The 22,344-nt window shown below is 45.8% G+C and overlaps 1 protein-coding gene across 1 annotated transcript in view; it reads right to left on the bottom strand.

Annotated features, from left to right (window-relative positions):
- The window catches only part of LOC144486503 (scavenger receptor cysteine-rich domain-containing protein DMBT1-like), a 32,067-nt gene extending 28,668 nt beyond the window's left edge, over nucleotides 1-3,399 (bottom strand). The window contains exon 1 of the mRNA XM_078204543.1: nucleotides 3,154-3,399. Within this exon, the coding sequence (XP_078060669.1) occupies nucleotides 3,154-3,199 (46 nt within the window). The 5' untranslated portion in view covers nucleotides 3,200-3,399. The remainder of the gene's footprint in view (nucleotides 1-3,153) is intronic.
- Nucleotides 3,400-22,344: the final 18,945 nt, after the last annotated feature.

Here is a 22,344-nt window from a genome sequence, read left to right as displayed (position 1 = left end):
TTGTCCTGTAGAACTCGAGACAGACATTCCTTGAAAAACTGCCACCTCTCTTCAGTACATTTCCCCAAGAATACCTCCTTCCAATTTACTCCTCTAATTTGCTGCCTTCTGCCTTCATATTTCCCCTTACTCCATATAAATGCTTTCCTAGCTTGCCTGATCCTCTCTTTTTCGAATGCAAGCATAAAGGGGATAGAGTTATGATCGCTATCCCCAAGATGCTCTCCCACTGAGAGATCTGACACCTCTCCAGGTTCATTGGTCAGTATCAGATCAAGTAAAACCTCTCCTCTTGTCGGCTTGTCCACATGCTGTGTCAGGAAACCCTCCTGAACACACCTAACGGACTCCTCCCCATCCAATCCCCTTACCCTAGGGATATTCCAATCTATGTTTGGGAAATTAAAGTTTCCCATCACAACAACTCTGCTATTATTGCAACTCTCCAGGATCTGTTTCCCTGTCTGCTCCTCCACCTCCCAGTTACAATTGGGCGGCCTATAGAAAACTCCCAGCAAAGTGATCGACCCCTTCCCACTCCGAACTTCCACCCACAGAGACTCTGTAGACAATCCCTCCACGGTATACTCCTTCTCTACAGCTTTTGCTTCCCTGCAATCTAGAATCAGTAACAGGTTTTCACATCTCATTAAATGCAACAGAGAGCTTAATGGATATTGAGAGTATCTGGGAAGAGGTTGACAAACATCCAGTGACTGGTACAGAATACTGATGTTAATGTTTGGTTAGAAAGCTTTGTTGTGATTTCTGAAGTTCATTGTCCCCAAGAGGAATCAGAAATGCCCATGCAGCAAATTCGCGGAAGAAGTCAGATTTTTCACTTCCCTATTATTTCACTAGTACCACTGATATCAAGTATATTGCTCAATAAACCGGTTAAAGCAATGTTGGTCCCACCTCGATTTATTATTTAACTTTTCACTATTTACAGCAATGTCCACTTCTCCAACTCAAAATAATCTGTTTAACAAAAGGCAGCTCACTGAACCACACGACGAGCAGACAGCTCTTCCATTGAGAAGCATCAATCCCAAATGTGTGCACGCATTCCATCGGCAGTAATTATAACTTTTACTGTTATTCCACAAGCAGTTCATTGACTTAGATTCCATTCTGCAATGTATGCTATTCTCACAGTGGCGACGGTCTACACCCAGACTGCGCTGTTTAGCTAGAATTTCAATTCCGTCTGTCCAGCAGACCCAGTAGAATATTTAATCCTACCTGCCGTATCTGAGTTGGATTCCGTGGTAAATCTAAGTTTCTTATTCATTTGCTGATGTTTTTGAAAACTAATGAACTGAAAATGTAACTTTGCGCAAAATGTATTATGATAAGATTCTACAAGTTAAGTAAACCATTTCAACATTCACTTCATAAAACCCCAACTAGCGATTCAGTAGCAACAAATAAAATCAATGTTTAATGAGGTGAGTCTCTTGAGCACAGGATTAATGGTAAAACAATATAAAATGTGTTCTTCTTTCTTTTACAAAGCATGTTCTTATAAGCAACTGCAAAGTCCAATCAGTATTTTTAAGAATTTATTTCGCGGACTGTATGTTCTTTACTGCGTGAAGTGTTTGATAACAGTAATGGGGCGCTTTCCTATCAGTAAAACAGCATTTGCAGTGACATTGGGAAGAATAAATATAACAGAAGAGGCACGTTGGGAACCAAGGGAGACTGAACCAAGTCAACGACTTAAATCTCAACAAAACTACTGGGCCTGTGGAAGGAGATGAAAGATCAGGTCTCGATCTGCCACAGAAAACGGCATGAGACAGAGAGAAAATGAAAGCGTGGAATAGTTTTGAGAATGAAAAATAATTCGAACCTGAAAAAATCTCTGCATAGAAATATTAATTTAACACATTCTGGTAAAATTCCGGTGGGAGATATGAGGCAATTGAGCAGCAAACCTCACAAAGCAAATCACGCATATTTAGCAAATTACATTATCAACATAAGGTAAGTATTTTCTTCATATTAATGAAATTAATAAATGACATTATTAATTGCGATTCAAGTCAATGTGTTGAAATGCATTATTCACAGACCTAGCCCAACAGTCTGAGGCGGAGGCAGCTATTTTAAATGATTTGTTTGTTTTCTCTCTACACGGGGTTCAGACGGAAAATATACTGAGAAATATCAAGAGAAATATGTCTGGACGGTCCTCGCCAAAATTCCTGCATTTTTAAACGCAGTGAGTTGGCTTCCACTCAAACTCCTTTTCAGCAGATTCTAACAGCGACTGCTCTAATTTGTACCAACACAAATCAAGTGGTCCGAATAGAGGTTTTACAGTAAGATGTTGTCCATGCGCAAGCGCCGCATTTCCATTCAATTTTGTATTTAAATCTCAGGTTGCCCTAAGTCCCGGCCGAGAAATTAAAACATGCATTAATCAGATGTTCTATATTCTAAATATATTTGGAAGGAAATAAGTTAAAAACAAACTGGGGATCTAAATTATTCACCAACTGAAACTTCTGCAACTTAAATTTCCAATTTCAATGCGCACTTCATAACAACGAAGGACGAATTTGAATATATCAGAGCCGTCTTCCTAAGTGGAGCGGGGAATTCAAAACACCGCTGGAAAAAATATATAATTTTCCAGATTTAGATTTGACAGTCCATTTTGATTCTCAACTCCAATTAATTTAATCTGCTCACGAATGTAAGGCAGACGGCGATTAAATACACTTTTCGTTGGACACTCGTGGACTCGGAGCAATACTCGGCAAAGGTGTTAGGCCCCTCGGTCCAAAGGGACTGTGCCGGGTGGAATAAAATCAATTCAGTCTAACCCCACTGGCCTGTTCTTGGCTCCTTTGTGCGTTACAATACTTCAAACGCAGAAGCAAGCAGGTTTTCAATGTGCTGAGCACTTCTTCATCCTCCAGCTTTTCAGACACTGAACTCGCCTCCTCTCATTGTTAAATTGATGTACATTAATATCCCATTACCTCCAGATGACAATTATTATTCAAATAATCAACTTTCCCTTACATCGGTCACCAACATTTTTATTACGAAAGCTCAATATATCTATATATTTGTTAAAATTTTATATTAGTGAATTCTCAATAGACATCGGGATACTTTCAATCAATAATAACTCACAGTTGAGAAGCTGCAATGTAATTAGAGTCAGGAAGGAGCGCAGCATCGTCCCGACTGTCGGTTACTGCGATCAGACTTGAATGTTCACCGAATTTTGTACATCGGTACCGGGCTGTCCTTCCAACACTTTCTGAAATACCAAACGCTCCAGGAATGAATTCTTTGAGAAAGCTGTGTTCAGAAAATAATGTTTCCTCCCGTCTGACTAATTGATGCTCCGAATTGATGTGTGAAATGTCAATTGCCGTTTGATAAAAGATACCAGTGACAGTTATATCCACCTCCTTGTCCTGTGCAGCTAATGAGGCCTACATTTTTGAAAAGGAAACGAGTCACCAACCCAGCATCGGATCATCGAATCATCATATCTTACAGCAGAGACACAGGCGAGTGAAGGAAATGCATATGGAAAATGTTTGCAAATCATATTCGGCCTGCACTGGATTATGTATATTGTTTTTGCACTGTTTTACCGCTTACTTCAACGAACCATTTCCGAGAAACAGTTGAAGGCCGTGGACAGGATAAGGGTTAAAATTTTCAGGTTAAATCCAGGGAAAATGGATTGGTGCGATGTGGAGAAAATGCATAAATTGCATGTCAGATCCATTCACTTTCCTCAAGAAATCTATCAGTGACAAGTCCAGTCTGATCGGCAGTTCAAGAATCCAGTGGAGTCCGAATACAGCATGCATTCACAACCTGATTTTAACATCTTCACAAGGGAAAAGTGAATAGACTTCACTCCAGCAGCAACTCAAGCAAGAAGTTCAAATCTGTAACATCTGGAATAAAAATAAATCTTTGTCCGAGTGAAAATCAGCCTTTTCCTACTTGTTCTAAGAACAACTTCCAAGTTTTTACTGTCTCTATTTGGAGAACAATATTCTCGAAGGACAGAGAGCCCAATTTATGCATGTCTTCTTATCTGTAGCACCTCCGTACGGAAATCTTGGATGAAATGCTTCTGTTAAAAGACTGTTGTTCTCTATTTGAACTTAATTACTTTTTGAACATACTGTAGAGGCCACCATTACATCTCTGAGCGATTTTGCTGCCTCCGCCCAGTTTAGAGTGACAGAGTTCGGCGGGACGATGCGGCTCAGAAATATTTCTTATCTGCTGGACAAATGTAACTTTATTTTCATGATCAACTTGACAGTAATTTGAGTGAATGTCTTCACAGAGCCGCGTTGAGAGAAGGGAAGCCCACAAACATATTTGTTCCCTACAGGAAGAAATGATTCCTGAGAAGCTGAACAATTGGTATTGAGTTATACTTTGTGTCATCCCGAAGCAGCTCACTGTCTGCGCAGCCTCAGAACACTCGCTGCGCGTTTTCCTGTTTGCTGAACAGACAGGAAGCACCTGGCCTTGTGGCCATGTCTCTGCTCGCATGTTAGTCGCTGCTGCCCTTTAACATTGACGGATTGCAATAGGACTTTCGAACTTGTGTCGGGCAGTGCACTGGGACATGTAAAACTTCAAGTACCTTCATGAATTCACTCGCAGCATATGACAATGGCATCTACAAATATTCCTACAGGGCTATCGGGGACTCCAGGAATAGTGTGTCGCTAAACCTTATAAAATTTCACTTGTGTTCAACAACATTGAAATCAATGGTGTGAGATTAAAACGATTGCCTGGGCTGCATAAATCAATAGATAACACATAGACCTTGCCACGCGTAGATGCTGTGGGTCCACCATTCAGCCCCATATCTATTATCCCTCAGTGCTTCCCCCGTTAACACAGCAGACCGGGTGCACAAGTTCACTTATAGTGTTGAGATGAGAGCAGATAAGAACTTTGGATAATGGGTACAGCTCCTCCTTTAGTTACAAAATATCTTTACAGTTTTTGGTCAATTTCAATGTGTTTCAGTTCTCAAAAATGTATCCAATCTATGAAATGATTAACTACAAACACAGGATGATTTCCATATGGGTCATTTTGTGACGTTGGCATCCCTGACTTCCTTTATTACTGAGAGGGCGGCTTAAGCACTGCAGTCACTTTGTGAAGAGAGAAAGTCTTAGGCAGGTCCTGGGTGCCATGGAAATTAGAGCTTCGGATATTGATATAGGGTGGAGACTCATTATTAGGGTGGAGACTCATTATTCTCCCACGTACTGGTTATTTAGGAAATACTGTGCGTATCGATTCAGTTTATGGAGGTTGAATTAGCAAGCATTGGTTGCTCTTTGATATCATTAGCATTCATCTTTCCATTTGGCAGCACCTGTCTGCCGAACATAATTTTCCAGCTAAAATTTCTCACGTCTCACATCTCCTCGCAAAAATATATCGGTTATTTGACTGTTTGTTTAATCAGTGTCTAAATGTCTTGGGGAAGAATTTTATTTACCTCAGCATCAACTAAGATCGCATCATATATGCATTAACCCCAATACCGGAACTCACAGGTTAACACTCAGTGATTGAACCATAGGATCCCTATTTTGCAGCAGGAGGTCATTCGACGTACCGAGCCTGAACTGGCTCTCCAACAGAGCATCTTACTCATGCTTTATCCCTGTAACGCCACATATTTATCCCGCTAAACACCGAATTTATACATCTTGGGACACTAGGGGGCAATTAGTAATCGAACTCACTTGCCCACCTTTGCACTGTTTTGGAATGGTTCAATTCCTTTGTACAAAGGAACATTCAATGTCTCTCTCTGCTATCTACATCCTGACCACGATGTGGAGATGTCGGCGTTGGACTGGGGTGGGCGCAGTAAGAAGTCTCACAACAACACGTTAAATCCAACAGGTTCATTTCGCATCACGAGCACGAGGAGCGCTGCTCTTTCATCACTCACCTGATGAAGGAGCAGTGCTCTGAAAGCTCGTGATACCAAATACACCTGTTGGACTTTAACCTGGTGTTGTGAGACTTCTGACGATATCCTGCCCATTTGTTCGAAGTGGTGCAGGACAGAGGGAGAGATTCTCAGCAGGAGTACTGAGGGTGAGTAAAGTGCTGTGATTTATTTATTGATTTATTTAATCCGTTTTTTCGCGGGCTTTTTTCAAGGGTTTAAACTCTGAGGAAGTGGGAGTAGGCGGCAGGGGATTCTGGCAGATTGTGTCTTTTAGTATAAAAGTCACTCTATACAGCGGGCAACGTCGGGAGCGGGCAGGGGAGTGAGTGGGAAGCTGAGTGAAAGCTGTGAGGGCTTTGGCTCACAGGGTTTCGGGGGAAAGGGCGAGGCAGGGGTGAGTTTAACTCATTTTTGCTGTTTCTACCTGGTACTGGCAAGGTATCTAGAGGGGATGGGTGTGCAGGCAGTGCTATGTTCCTCTTGCAGTATGTTTGAGGTGAGGGACGACGTCAGTGTCCCTGCTGATTACACCTGTGGGAAGTGCACCCATCTGCAGCTCCTCCAAAACCGTGTTAGGGAACTGGAGCTGGAGTTCGATGAACTTAGGATCATGAGGGACGCAGAGGTGGCCAGAGACAGAAGCTTTAGGGATACAGTTACTCTGAGGAATGAAAATAGATGGGTGACGGTGAGAGGGGCTGCGAGGAAGCAGTCACTGCAGGGATCCCCTGTGGTCGTTCCCCTTAGCAACAAGTATTCCGCTTTGGATACGGTTGAGGGGGACGACATACCAGTGGTGAGCCGCAGTGAGAGGATCTCCAGCACTGTGTCCGTCTCTGTGGCTTGGGAGGGTAAGGGGAAGAACGGGAGGGCAATAGTTATTGGGGACTCGTTAGTTAGAGGGATAGATAGGAGGTTCTGTGGCAGCAAAAGAGACTCGAGGATGGTATGTTGCCTACCGGATGCCAGGGTCTGTGACGTCTCGGACCGTGTCTTCCGGATTCTTAAGGGGGAGGGGAAACAGTCACAAGTCGTGGTACACATTGGTACCAACGACATAGGTAAGAGAAGGGACGGGGATTTAGAACAGGAATTTCGGGAGCTGGGCTGGAAGCTGAGAGCCAAGACAAATCATGTGGTCAACTCTGGTATGTTACCGGTGCCATGTGATAGTGAGTTGAGGAACAGGGAGAGAGTGCAGTTAAACAGGTGGTTGCAGGGATGGTGGAGGAGGGAGGGTTTCAGATACGTGAATAATTGGAACACATTCTGGGGAAGGTGGGACCTGTACAAACAGGACGGGGTGCACCTGAACCAGAGGGGCACCAATATCCTGGGAGGGAAATTTGCTACAGCTCTTCAGGGGGGTTTAAACTAATTTGTCAGGGGAGTGGGAAAAGGAGTTGTAGTCCAGAAGTCAGTGTTGAGGGTGGTGAGGTAGTGGGGAAGGTATCAAGGTCAAGGGTGGGTATCGGTAGACAGGAAGGTGGGTTGAAGTGTGTCTACTTCAATGCAAGGAGCATCCAGAACAAAGTAGATGAACTTGGAGCGTGGATTGGTACTTGGGACTACGATGTTATGGCCATTACGGGGACGTGGGTAGAACAAGGACAGGAATGGTTGTTGGACGTTCCGGGGTATAGATGTTTCAGTAAGTGTAGGGAAGCTGGTAAAAGAGGTGGAGGAGCGGCACTGTGAATCAAGGATTGTTTAACGGCTGCGGAAAGGCATTTCGAGGGGGATCTGCACACTGAGGTAATATGGGCTGAAGTTAGAAATAGGAAAGGAGCGGTCACGTTGTTAGGAGTTTACTATAGGCCCCCAAATAGTAATAGAGATGTGGAGGAAGAAATTGCAAAGCAGATTATGGATATGTGTGGGGGTCACAGGGTAGTTGTCATGGGGGACTTTAACTTTCCAAATATTGATTGGAACCTTGGTCGGTCAAATAGTTTGGATGGAGCAGTTTTTGTGCAGTGTGTGCAGGAGGGTTTCCTGACACAATATGTGGATAGGCCGACAAGAGGTGAGGCCACATTGGATTTGGTACTGGGAAATTAATCGGGCCAAGTGTTAGATTTGGTTGTGGGAGAGCACTTTGGAGATACTGACCACAATTCGGTGTCTTTTGTTATTGCAATGGAGAGGGATAGGGCCGTACGGCAGAGCAAGGTTTACAATTGGGGGAGAGATAATTATGATGCGATTAGGCAAGAATTAGGGGGCATAAGTTGGGAACAGAAACTGTCAGGGAAAGGCACTAATGAAAAGTGGAACTTTTTCAAGGAACAAATACTGGGTGTCCTTGATAGGTATGTCCCTGTCAGGCAGGGAGGAAATGGCCGAGTGAGGGAACCATGGATCATGAAAGAGGTGGAATGTCTTGTGAAAAGGAAGAGGGAAGCTTATGTAGGGAGCTGGCTGAATACACTGTGTCCTTTGAGATTCAGTGTCACAGGCCTGGCTGTGTTTGAACTGCTAGTTGAGATTGAGTGCCATAGGCCTGGCTAGATTCACTCTGTTCCTTGAGATTCAGTGTCACAGACCAGGCTGGATACACTGTGTCCTTTGAGATTCAGTGTCACAGGCCTGTCCGGGTTTAATCTGTCCTTTGAGCTTCAGTGTCACAGGCCCGGCTGTGTTCCCACTGCTATTTGAGATTGAGTGCCATAGGCCTGGCTAGATTCACTCTGTCCCTTGAGATTCAATGTCTCAGGTGTCACTGGGTTCACTCTGTCATTTGAGATTCAGTGTCACAGGCCTGGCTGTGTTCGAACTGTTATTTGAGATTTGAGGTCTCAGGCCTGGCAGGGTTCACTCATTCCTTTGAGATTCAGTGTCACAGGCCTGGCCGGGGTCACTCTGTCCTTTGAAATTCAGTGTCACAGGCCTAGCGGTTTTCAAACTGTTATTTGAGATTCAGTGTCACGGGCCTGGCTGGGTTCTCTCTGCCCTTTCAGTTTGAGTGTTATCAGCCTGGCTGAGTTTACTCTTTCCTTTCAGATTCAGAGTCACAGTCCTGGTTTGATTCAGCGTGTCCCTTGAGATTCAGTGTCAAATGCCTGGCTGGTTCACTCTGCCCATTGAGATTCAGTGTCACAGACCTGGCTGGGTTCACTGTGTCCTTTGAAATTATGTGTCACAGGCCTGGCTGATTGACTCTGTCCTTTGAGATTCAGAGTCACAGGCCTGGCTGTGTTCACTGTGTCCTTTGAAATTATGTGTCACAGGCCTGGCTGTGTTCACTCTGTCCTTTTGAGATTCAGTGAAACAGGCCTGGATGTGTTTGAACTGTTATTTGCGATTCAGTGTCACAGGCCCGGCTGGATCCACCCTCTCCTTTCATATTCAATGTCACAGGACTGGCTGGGTTCGAACTGTTATTTGAGATCCAGTGTCACAGGCCTTTCTAGGTTCACTGTGTCCTTTCAGATTCAATGTCACAGGCCTGGCTGCGTGTGGTGAACCATAGATGGTTACCACTATGGGTACTGAACCATAGGTGGTTAGCACTATGGGTATCTCGTGTATATACTACTGTTGACACTGTTGGGGTTAGGGTTGGGGTGTTCTACCTGTTGGTATTGTTTTGTGGTACACTCCAGTTGGCTCCGCCTACCTGTAGCAGTATAAAGGTCACTGCACTGCCGGGTGACCCTTTAGTCTGGGATTGTATTGTTATATAGTATGCTCCATTCTTGTTACTAATAAAAGCCTTTATTTCCCGGGTACGTACAGCATCCCGAGTGATTTAATCACGCATCAATTTTATTAGTAACAAATTTGGTTAACAAGAAAAAAAAAGAACCATGGAGCAACTGTTGAAACCTGATCGACTGACGTGAGATCCACGTGCGGCGGGTGCGTTGAACACGTTCAATCATTGGCTCAAGTGTTTCCAAGATTATGTCGAGGCCTCAACAGCCATTCAAAGCGGCGCCGATCGACTGCGGGTCCTCCACGCAAGGGTAAGCGACACTGTATACTCATCAATCCGCGATGCCCCTGACTACAAAGCGGCCATCGAACTACTTCAGAAACTGTACAACAAACCGCCAAACGAGATTCATGCTCGACACCTTCGAGCCACTCGACGGCGGCAGCCCGGTGAAACGACGGGGCAGTACCTGTGCGAACTTCAGCAGCTAGCCAGAGCCTGCAATTGCAAGCCTGTGTCGGTGGCCCAGTATACTAACGATTTGATCCGAGATGCGTTCGTGGCGGGAATCAGCTCATCCTACATTTGCCTGCGGCTGCTAGAGCAAGGCAACCTAGACCTAGCTAAAACGGTGGAATTGGCTGACACGATGGAAACGGCCTCCAGAAGCCGAGAAACTTACCCCACCGACCACGTGGGAACGTCGTGGCAAGTACAGCCACCGAACCAACTCTACTCAGCGGCTCTGAGAAACTGCGCGATCGTGCCTGCAACAAAGAACAAAGAACAATACAGCACAGGAACAGGCCCTTCGGCCCTCCAAGCCCGCGCCGCTCCCCGGTCCAGGATTGAATCCTGAATCCAGGATCCCCGCCCAATTTTCCAGCCTATCTACATCCTAATATCCTATCCACCGAGCTGTCCCTCACAGCTACGATGCTTTGTTCATCACAACTTATTGACTCACCCCCACCCCCCCCATTCCAGACCATGTGATCTCCAGGGAGAGGCGAAAACCCAGAGTGAAAACCCCAGGGCCAATATGGGGAAAAAAAAATCTGGGAAATTCCTCTCCGACCCCCTGAGGCGATCGAAACGAGTCCAGGAGATCACACTGGCCCTGATCAGAAAATGCTTCCCAACCCTATTCATTTCCACTTCTGCTTTACGAACACCATCTGAATTCCCTGCCCCCGAGACAGGTTCCCAACTATCCGCAGTCTCGCTCTGCACTGGCACCAGCAAGATGATCATAGAATGAAGCCTTGAAACGAGAAACAAAGAACAATTAGCCCGCGCCGCTCCCTGGTCCAAACTAGACCACTCTTTTGTATCCCTCCATTCCCACTCCATTCATATAGCTGTCTAGATAAGTCTTAAACGTTCCCAGTGTGTCCGTCTCCACCACCTTGCCCGGCAACACATTCCAGGCCCCCACGACCCTCTGTGTAAAATATGTCCTTCTGATATGTGTGTTAAACCTCCCCCCCTTCACCTTGAACCTATGACCCCTCGTGAACGTCACCACCGACCCGGGGAAAAGCTTCCCACCGTTCACCCTATCTATGCCTTTCATAATTTTATACACCTCTATTAAGTCTCCCCTCATCCTCCGTCTTTCCAAGGAGAACAACGCCAGTTTCCCCAATCTCTCCTCATAACTAAGCCCCTCCATACCAGGCAACATCCTGGTAAACCTCTGTACTCTCTCCAAAGCCTCCACGTCCTTCTGGTAGTGTGGCGACCAGAACTGGACGCAGTATTCCAAATGCGGCCGAACCAACGTTCTATACATCTGCAACATCAGACCCCAACTTTTATACTCTATGCCCCGTCCTGTAAAGGCAAGCATGCCATATGCCTTCTTCACCACCTTCTCCACCTGTGACGTCACCTTCAAAGATCTGTGGACTTGCACACCCAGGTCCCTCTGCGTCTCTACACCCTTTATGGTTCTTCCATTTATCGTCTAGCTCCTCCCTACATTATTCCCACCAAAATGCATCACTTCGCATTTATCAGGATTGAACTCCATCTGCCATTTCTTTGCCCAAATTTCCAGCCTATCTATATCCTTCTGTAGCCTCTGACAATGTTCCTCACTATCTGCAAGTCCTGCCAGTTTTGTGTCGTCCGCAAACTTACTGATCACCCCAGTTACTCCTTCTTCCAGATCATTTATATAAATCACAAACAACAGAGGTCCCAATAGAGAGCCCTGCGGAACACCACTAGTCACAGGCCTCCAGCTGGAAAAAGACCCTTCCACTACCACCCTCTGTCTTCTATGACCAAGCCAGTTCTCCACCCATCTAGCCACCTCCCCCTTTATCCCATGAGATCCAACCTTTTTCACTAGCCTACCATGAGGGACTTTGTCAAACGCTTTACTAAAGTCCATATAGACAACATCCACGGCCCTTCCTTCGTCAACCATTCTGGTCACTTCTTCAAAAAACACCACCAGGTTAGTGAGGCATGACCTCCCTCTCACAAAACCATGCTGACTATCGTTAATGAGTTTATTCCTTTCTAAATGCGCATACATCCTATCTCTAAGAATCTTCTCCAACAACTTCCCCACCACGGACCTCAAGCTCACCGGCCTATAATTATCCGGGTTATCCTTCCTACCCTTCTTAAATAACGGGACCACATTAGCTATCCTCCAATCCTCTGGGACCTCACCTGCGTCCAGTGACGAGACAAAGATTTGCGTCAGAGGCCCAACGATTTCACCTCTCGTCTCCCTGAGCAGCCTTGGATAGATTCCATCAGGCCCTGGGGATTTGTCAGTCTTTATATTCTCTAACAAACCTAACACTTCCTCCTTTGTAATGGAGATTTTCTCCAACGGTTCAACACTCCCCTCCGAGACACTCCCAGTCAACACATCCCTCTCCTTAGTGAATACCGACGCAAAGTATTCATTTAGGATCTCCACTACTTCTTTGGGCTCCAAGCATAAGTCCCCACTTTTGTCCCTGAGAGGTCCGATTTTTTCCCTAACAACACTGTTGTTCCGAACGTATGAATAAAATGCCTTGGGATTCTCCTTAATCCTGTCTGCCAAGAACATTTCGTGACCCCTTTTTGCTCTTCTAATTCCCCGTTTGAGTACTTTCCTACTTTCTTTGTACTCCTCCAGAGCTCCCTCCGTTTTTAGCTGCTTGGACTTAACATACACCTCTCTTTTCTTTTTGACCAGTCCCTCAATTTCCCTGGTTATCCACGGTTCTCTAATCCTACCCTTCCTATCCTTCTTTTTTACAGGCACATGCTTGTCCTGCAGCCCTAACAACTGTTCCTTAAAAGACTGCCACATACCAGATGTGGATTTACCCTCAAACAGCCTCTCCCAATCAAGAGCTGCCAATTTCTGCCTGATCCCACTAAAGTTAGCCTTCCACCAATCCAACACCTTACCCTTGGGACACCACTCATCCTTTTCCATCACTATCCTAAAGCTAACAGAATTGTGGTCACTATTTGCCACATGTTCCCCTACCAAAACTTTGAAGACCTGACCGGGCTCATTCCCCAGTACCAGGTCCAGTATAGCCCCCTCTCTAGTCGGGCTGTCTATATATTGTTCCAACGAACCCTCCTGTACACATTTTACAAATTCCTCCCCATCCAGAGTCCCTGCCCTCAGCGATTTCCAGTCTATACCAGGGAAATTGAAGTCTCCCACTACAACAACCCTATTTTTCCTGCACCTAGAAGCACTAATGGTGCAGGGAGAGGAATGGTTTAAATACAGAGCTAAAATTCCCTCTGCACTGTCACATTGATCAATTCCTAACAAGTTATAACACAAAATTGGATACAGTTTGAACTTGTTCTTCGCCTATACCCGCCAATGTAAGTTGACCACATAATATGTATGTCATAAGACACCATCAAATTATCTCCTAATCGCTGTTCCAACGCAGCTACAGAACAAAATTCTGCCGGTAACTCTATCATTGAGCAAGTGCAGTGCTAAGTGCAGCGTGTTATTTGTCTGAGTTTGTTCCCAGTGCAACCACTGCAAGTTTAACTGTCAGTGAATATGAAGATATATTCCACATTTGCTGACTTGATGGAATGAGATGTGCGCTATTTCGGTGACTCAGTATAAACATGTTGTGCGATCGCACAATTTGTTGGGAGAATTGTTCAGATCTATTTTTCAATCTGAATGTAGTTATATTAATGATGTATATCTGCATGATATGGTGGAGTAGGTCCAATACCAATAGACTCATAATCGAGAAATCTGCCGGGATGGAGGCTCAAATTAAACCTCCGCAAATAGTGAAATTTAAATTCAATTCATAAAATGTTCAGTCTGTTTCTTTTTGAATCATTGGTGGGGCATGGGCGTCGCTGGCCGGCCAGGATTTATTGCCCATCCCTAGTTGCACTTTAAAAGGTGGCAGTGAGCCGCCTTCTTGAACCGCTGCAGTCTGTGTTGTGGGATTAATGTCGTTAGGGAAGCAATTCCAGAATTGCCCAGTATTTATTTCCCATGTATGTTGCACTTGCCAGGGAGGTGTTGTGCTGCCTTCCTGGGTCACTGATTTTCACCCAGCAACTGCGAAGGAAGGGCCATTGATTTCCAAGTCAGGACGATGAGTGGCTTGGAGGGGAACTTGCAGGTGCTGGGGTTCCCATGTCTGTGCTGCCCTTGTCCTCCTCGATGGAAGTGGTCATTATTACAACAATGGACCAAATAGTTTGCTTTTGACACGAGACGGCGATTTCATGGTCATTATTCCGGAACCTACGTTGTGTAACGTGACCATGAAATTGCCGTCTGGTGTCATGAACCTCGGCGAACACTCGACAAAATACAGACTATTCCGCATTCCCCACCATAACGATGAACATGTGTGTCAAGCTGCAGCGGGAGGGAGTGAACTCCCAGGCGTAGTTGCATGTCTTACATCACAGGTTGAGTGAATATAACAACTCAAATGAAAGGGATTGAATTGTGAAATTCCATTGAGAATTTAGGTCGGCAATTGTTGAAATATAGACTGATTTAATAAAACTTCACGAGAAAACACACATGAATCCGATTATTAACTGGCTTTAACAACACTTAATTGTGAATAAATACAGTTATACAGGTTGTAAAATGAGGAATATTCGCACCAATTACTGAGCAGCAGGATTAACCTTTTATTTACAACACTCAAGAGCATATAAGACACGTCACATGTGGAACAGATTTAACTTAAAACGAGCGCAGACCAGACAGCATAATCAAGCTAATTGTAAATGAAAATCACAGCTAATACGAATGTCACTCCCCTTCCTCCTGTATTTTGTAGTGTGTGTCCAGCTCCTCTCCCCTCCACCCCCTCCACCACCCCCCGGGGGTCACTGTCCCCCGAGTCTTCAATCTCCAACAGTGCTCTTGCTCTCTTGCCGCCAGTTGTGGACATTTGCCTTCACTTGTCCTTTTCCTGGGGCACAAACACCATGGTGGAGCGGGACAGCAGCTTCGGACCACTGCTGCCATCTGGCCTGTGATCTTTCCCATGACTCCTTCAGCAATTGGAGCAAACTCCTCAAGACCAGAGAGATTGCGTCTGCGTTGACAGTGGAGACAAAGAACCAGGAGCTCCTCTTCCAGCGGATCACTTGTTTCTGCAACAACTTTCTTCTCATAAACACTGTCAGCAAAGAGCCAGCCAAGATCTAGCAGCTCCTCTGGTGGATGGTCAGCGTATGTTTCTGTGCCTTCATTATCTCTGTTCCAGCCCGTCTGAGAAAGGAAGGTGAGAGACCTGCAATCTCCTCCTCTGGACCAGTGGTTACCGGCTGCTCCAACCTTCTTGTGTAGAGCCAGGTTCAGTTATTTTCACTCAAGGGGCCGATGAACAGAGATTGGAAAGAAAAAGATTGGCACAACATTAAACAGGAGTTCAAAAATAAAGCTCAGATATAAACAGAAACATCTTGCTGGGCAATGAACAAACAATTTTGAAGCAATGAATTAATAATGGTAAAACATGAGTAATAAATAATGATGACCATTCGGGGGAGAGTGTGTGTCTGTCCGTCTCACTCCCAATATCAGCGGGTGTGAGTGTGTGTTGGTGTGTGGCAATGAGGGTGGATGTGAACCCTCAGAGTGAGAGTTATCCAAAACATTATCACTCACTCACAAACACCTCCAACTTCCTCACATGTAAACACACACAAACACACTCTGACATTTCCACATATAAAGAGATACACACACAAACATACTTCGCTCTCTTACATACACACACACGCACACACACTCCTCTTTCTAACACACACTCTCCCTCACACACAAACTCTCTCACACACACATACACACGCGCTCTCCCACACACTCTCACACATTCTCTCTTACACACACTCTCTCACGCCCACATACGCTCATGCACTCTCACACATGTGCTCTCTCTCACACACATGCTCTCTCGCACACTCTCTCGCGCACACACACTCACGCGCACACTCTCTCACCCGCACACTCTCTCACGCACACATGGACACACTCAGACATGCACACACCCTGTCACAAGCACACCCATCTCTCTCACACACACGCTCTCTCTCACACACACTCTCTCACACACACACTCTCTCACACACACACTCTCTCACACACACACACTCTATCACACACACACTCCCTCACACACACTCTCCCTCACACACACTCTCCCTCACACACACTCTCCCTCACACACACTCTCCCTCACACACACGCTCCCTCACAAACACACACACTCTCACACACACACTCTCTCTCTCACACACACACACGCTCTCTCACACATTCTCCCTCACACACACTCTCCCTCACACACACACACTCTCTCACACACACACTCTCTCACACACACACACTCTCTCACACACACACACTCTCTCACACACACTCTCTTACGCCCACACTGTCACATGCACACCCACACACGCTCTCCCACACACTCTTTCAGACAAACTCACACTCTCACAGACTCTCTCTCTCAAATGCACACTCTCTTTCACACGCACACACTCTCTCTCACACGCACAAACACTCTCTCTCGCACACACTCTCTCTCGCACACACTCTCTCTCGCACACACTCTCTCTCGCACACACTCTCTCTCGCACACACTCTCTCTCGCACACACTCTCTCTCGCACACACTCTCTCTCGCACACACTCTCTCTCGCACACACTCTCTCTCGCACACACTCTCTCTCGCACACACTCTCTCTCGCACACACTCTCTCTCGCACACACTCTCTCTCGCACACACTCTCTCTCGCACACACTCTCTCTCACACACACTCTCTCTCACACACACTCTCTCTCTCACACACACTCTTGCACACACTCTCTCGCAAACACTCACGCACACATGCTCTCATGCACACATTCTCTCATGTACACACTCACGCACACACACACACGCACACACTCTCTCACAAATGGACACACTGTCAGGCATGCACACACATCTCTCTCACACACACGCTCTCTCTCTCACACACGCTCTCTCTCACACATGCTCACCCTCACACACGCTCTCCCTCACAAACTTTTTTTAACTCACACACACTGACTCCCTCACACACACACACACTCTCACACATACACAAACTCTCACACGCACACACTCTCTCACACCCACACTGTCACACGCACACACTCACTCTCTCCCACACATTCTTTCAAACAAACTCATGCTCTCACACACACTCTCTCTCACACGCACTCTCTCTCTCACGCACACTCTCTCTCTCACGCACACACTCTCTCTCTCACACACGCACACACTCTCTCTCTCTCACACGCACACACTCTCTCTCTCACATGCACACACTCTCTCACACACACACTCTCACACACACACACTCTCACACACACACACTCTCACACACACACACACTCTCTCTCTCTCACACGCACACTCTCTCTCTCACACGCACACTCTCTCTCTCACACGCACACTCTCTCTCTCATACATGCACACTCTCACACGCACACTCTCTCTCACACGCACACACTCTCTCACACACGCACACACTCTCTATCACACTCTATCTCACACGGACACATTGTCAGACATGCACACACACACTCCGTCATATGCACACAGATCTCTCTCACACACACATGCTGTCTCTCACACATGCTCTCCCTCACACACACTCTCTCTCACACACGCTCTCTCTCACAAACGCTCTCTCTCTCTCACACACAGGCTTTCCCTCACACACGATCTCTCTCTCTCACATGCTCTCTCTCTCACACACTCTCACGCACACACTCTCACGCACACACTCTCACGCACACACTGATGCACACACACTCTCTCTCTCTCCCACACAATCTCTCAGACAAACTCACACTCACTCACACTCTCTCTCACTCGCACACTCTCTCTCAGACACACACTCTCTCTCACACTGACTCCAGTCCCTCAAATCTCTCTCTCTGATGCAAACATACCAGCTCTCTCACACACACACCCTCCTCTTTCTCTCTCACAGAAATATGCACGCATGCGCAGACACAGGCACACACACACACTTCCCTCCCTATCTTACATTTACACACACATGCCAAAAATTGACACGCTACTCTTTCTCACACACACACACACTCACACACATACACTCCTCTTTCTCACACTCACTCTGTCTCACACACACACATACACTCTGTAATCCCTCCAACACAGGCACCCACACATTCCTATCCTGTGTCTCTCTCACACAGACACACTATCTCATAGACATGCACAAACATACTCCTCCTCTCACTGACTCACTCCTCTCTCTCACACACACACATAGATATACACACACCTGTCTATCTCTGTCACACAGACATATACATCTTTCTTACACACAAACACACACACACACTAACTCGTTTCCCTGTCTTACATTTTACACACACAACAAACATTGAAACGTTATCTCACAGACACACATTCCTCTCTCTCTCTCTCACACACACACACACAGGCTCACACATACAGGCTCACACACAGACTCCTCTCTCTCACTCACAGACACACCGCTCCATACTATCCCTCACACACCACACTCTCCTCTTTCTCTCTCTCTCACACACACAAACTGTGAATGTGTGTGTGTGAGAGAGACACAAGAGTTGTAATTTTTGTGAGGGAGAGTGTGAAAGGAGAGTGTGTGTGTGTGTGAGAGAGGCAGAGTAGAGCTGATATCTCTGTGTGTTTGTGTGTGAGAGAGTGATTGGAATCAGTGTGTGAGCGTACATGTGTGAGAGAAACAAAGTGTGTGTGTGTGTGTTTGTGTGTGTGTGATAGAGAGTTGAGTGCTTCCATGTGTGAGTCAGAATGATGGGTGTGAGTGAGAGAGGGGGAGAGATTCTGTGTATAGGGGTGTGTGTGTGATATAAAGAAAGACTCTCCTCCTTGCTCACACACAAACAGACACACACTAACAAGCTGATCCCCAGTGTCCCTACCCAACCCGGCGCACAGCACGGACTGGCCCCCCCACACTCACTCTGTCATCTATCTCTCACACAGACACACCTCTTTCTTCATTCCACACACACACACAGCCATACACACTGAATCCCTCTCACTCGCATCCCTCATTCTGACACATACATGAGCTCACCTCTCTATTCCACACACACACAGTGTTTCTTTCACACATGTATGCTCACAAACTGATCCCAATCTCACTCCTCTCTCCCACACACACACACATAAAGATACCAGCTCTCCTCTATCTCACACACATTCACACTCTCACTCACACACATTGCAACTCTTGTCTCTCTCACACACACAGACATTCACACTGACTCCACTCTATCTCACAGACACACACACTCTGACAATTTCTCTATTTCACACACACTGACTCCAGTGCCTCACCTCTCTCTCACACGCACAAACATACCAGCTCTCTCACACACACATAGCATCCTCTTTCTCTCTCACACACACACACAGCCTCCTCTTTCTCTCTCTCACACACACAGCCTCCTCTTTCTCTCTCTCACACACAAACAGCCTCCTCTTCTCTCTCACACACACATGCACAGATTGGGCTGGCCGAGCGCTAAAGGACACAGAGTGTCTGTGGCAAGTGAAGGAAACAACAAGAGGGAAAACATACAAGAGCTCTTCCTCACCAACCTGCCTGCCACAAATACATCTCTCCATGACAGCAGTGGTAGGAGTGACCATTGCACACTCCTTGTGTAGATAAAGTCCCATCTTCACAGTGAGTGCTATCACTATCACCGTGCTGTATTGGATAGATTTGGGTTTAGGATTGAAGTAAAAGTTCAGAATCTTGTTGTAAACTAATTTCTGGTGAGAGTTACAGAATGATGGGGAAAGATCACAGACAGCGCTTCTTAAAGGGACTCTGTACTGGTTGGAGTCATACCTGACACATGGGAAGATGGTTGTGGTTGTGGGGCTCAGTCATCTCAGCTCCAAGACATCACTGCAGGAGTTCCTCAGGGTCGTGTCCCAGGCCCAACTATTATGTTTGCATCTAATTATAAACAATAAAAAGACAACGATTTAGGTCAGTATATTTAAAACAAGGAACAGTTTACTTAACGCCTTAATAGTTGCACAGTCATTCTAATACTGCTTCCCCAGCTTCCCCAGAAACAGTTAAAAAAAACAAAAAGCTAAATAACCAAGAAACTGATGCTACTCCACAGTCTCACATTCACTCACTAACTCACTCTAGAAAGGTTACAGGAGTAAAAAAGGAAATGTTCATACACCACTTCTCTGATGTAATCTGATGATCGAAGTTGCAGTCCTGATGAGAGATCTCCTTTAGTGAAGGATCAGTGAAGGGGTTTTGACAGCCGGGGTAGAAGGTGTTTGTTGGGATCCCCTTGAAAGGATGAAGTTGGTTTCTGGTCGTTTCTTCAATCGATGAACAGTCAGTTCCTGTGTGGGTTGAGGTTCAGGGAGAGATTCGTCTGCTCCTTGGTTTGTCACCAGAATGGACGGATTCTTCTTGTCGTGTCCTGAGGCTTCAGAGACTGTGGCTAGAAAAGCAGTTTAATGTTTTTCCTGATGTGTCGTGTCTGGATCTCTTCCCTGGCTGTAGTCAGAATGAGTTGAATTGTTTTTACTCAAACCAATAACTAACCTCAAACCAACAGTGGTTGTGCTCAGATTTCTCCAGAATCTGCTGCTTCGCTCGGGCTGCTGTCACCGACAGTCACAATCCCTTCTCTTTGTGAGGCAGTGAGTCAGTTCCCTGACTGGGTTCTGGGATCCACACAGCAGTGTCACCTGAGGGTCAGAGGCAGTTTTGTGAACGCAGTGACCTCCTTTCTAACCTAACATTTTGACAGTTTCTCTGTGCAATGTCCATACTGAATAAGATCCATATTCTAACTGATGTGTGCCATGCTTTACATGGCAGCATCCTCTGTAGCTGGGATCAGACCAGCACTGAAACCCAACCTCCCACAGTGACCCCCAAACTGATTGGCCGTGACCAGGGGTGATGACCTGTCTCCAGGTGACATCACAAAGCAGCCAGCAGCCAATCACACGGCGGCCTGCAATGATGTCCCCAAGCGGCTGCAGTGGCCACTTTGAATGGACGGGGAGTTTGCGTTCGCTCCCAGCTCCAGGCACTGGACCCTTCAACAATCTCAACACTATCAACAACTCAATGCAGCAAGAGATCCCTCACCCCTGACATTACTGGGCTGAGTGATGGTGTGTTTAAGAGGTTGCGTCATCTCATTCACTGTTCCAAAAGGAAGAAAAATAAATTAAAATGGATTGAATTAAATTGAAAATTGAGTACAGCCACACAATAAGCAGCACTCGTCAGCTTTTGATGGCCTCCCTCACAGCGGTGCGTAGAGCTCTTGATAGTTTGCTTCAGAACAACTCAAAGGCCATTGTGAGGAAGTCCATCAAAAGCTGATGAGTGCTGCTTTTTGTGTTGCTGTACTCAATTTTCAATATCTAATATCTGTACTATGTTATCTATATGGATAATAATATCTATATTATCTGTAGGATAATAACTGAGATCATAAACCCAGACCAAACTAGTAGAACAGGGCCTTACTCTGGGGACAATCTCCACAAGCTCCTTAACATCATGACTCATGCCCAAGGTCGTGGGGTTGAGACCATGGTCTTATCTTTCGACACTGAAAAGGCCTTTGACCAGGAATCATGGGTGTACCTATTTCAGACTTCAGACGGCCTGGGTTTTGGACCCAAATTTGTAAGATGGGTCCAGATCCTTTATTCAAATCCACAGGCCTCTGTCAGAGAGAATGGTCACATTTCTGAAGTCTTTGGACTCAAGAGGAGGACAAGACAGGATTGTCCTCTGTCCCCCCTTCTGTTCACTATATGCATAGAATCCTGAGCACAAATGGTGAGAGACAGTCAGGACATAAAAGGTGTTCCAGCTGGAGAAGAAGAGCACAAATTGACATATTCTGATGACATCCTGCTATATTTATCAGATCCTACAACATCTATATTCTTTCTAAAAAAAGAATATTATACAGTTTGGCTATTACTCAGGTTACAAAGTTAATGTTGATAAAACTGAAGAAATGGAAATAACTTCCCTGAAATGACTTCCCTGCTTTTGAAATCTGTGCCACAATTGATAACTTCCTCTGCAAATTTAGAAACCCTACAGTGCTGAAGGAGGCC

The sequence above is a fragment of the Mustelus asterias genome, unplaced genomic scaffold (assembly GCF_964213995.1).
Source record: "Mustelus asterias unplaced genomic scaffold, sMusAst1.hap1.1 HAP1_SCAFFOLD_374, whole genome shotgun sequence".
Lineage (NCBI taxonomy): Eukaryota > Metazoa > Chordata > Chondrichthyes > Carcharhiniformes > Triakidae > Mustelus > Mustelus asterias.
The sequence above is the reverse complement of the archived record's forward strand: the minus strand, read 5'-3'. Positions and strand labels throughout refer to the sequence as shown.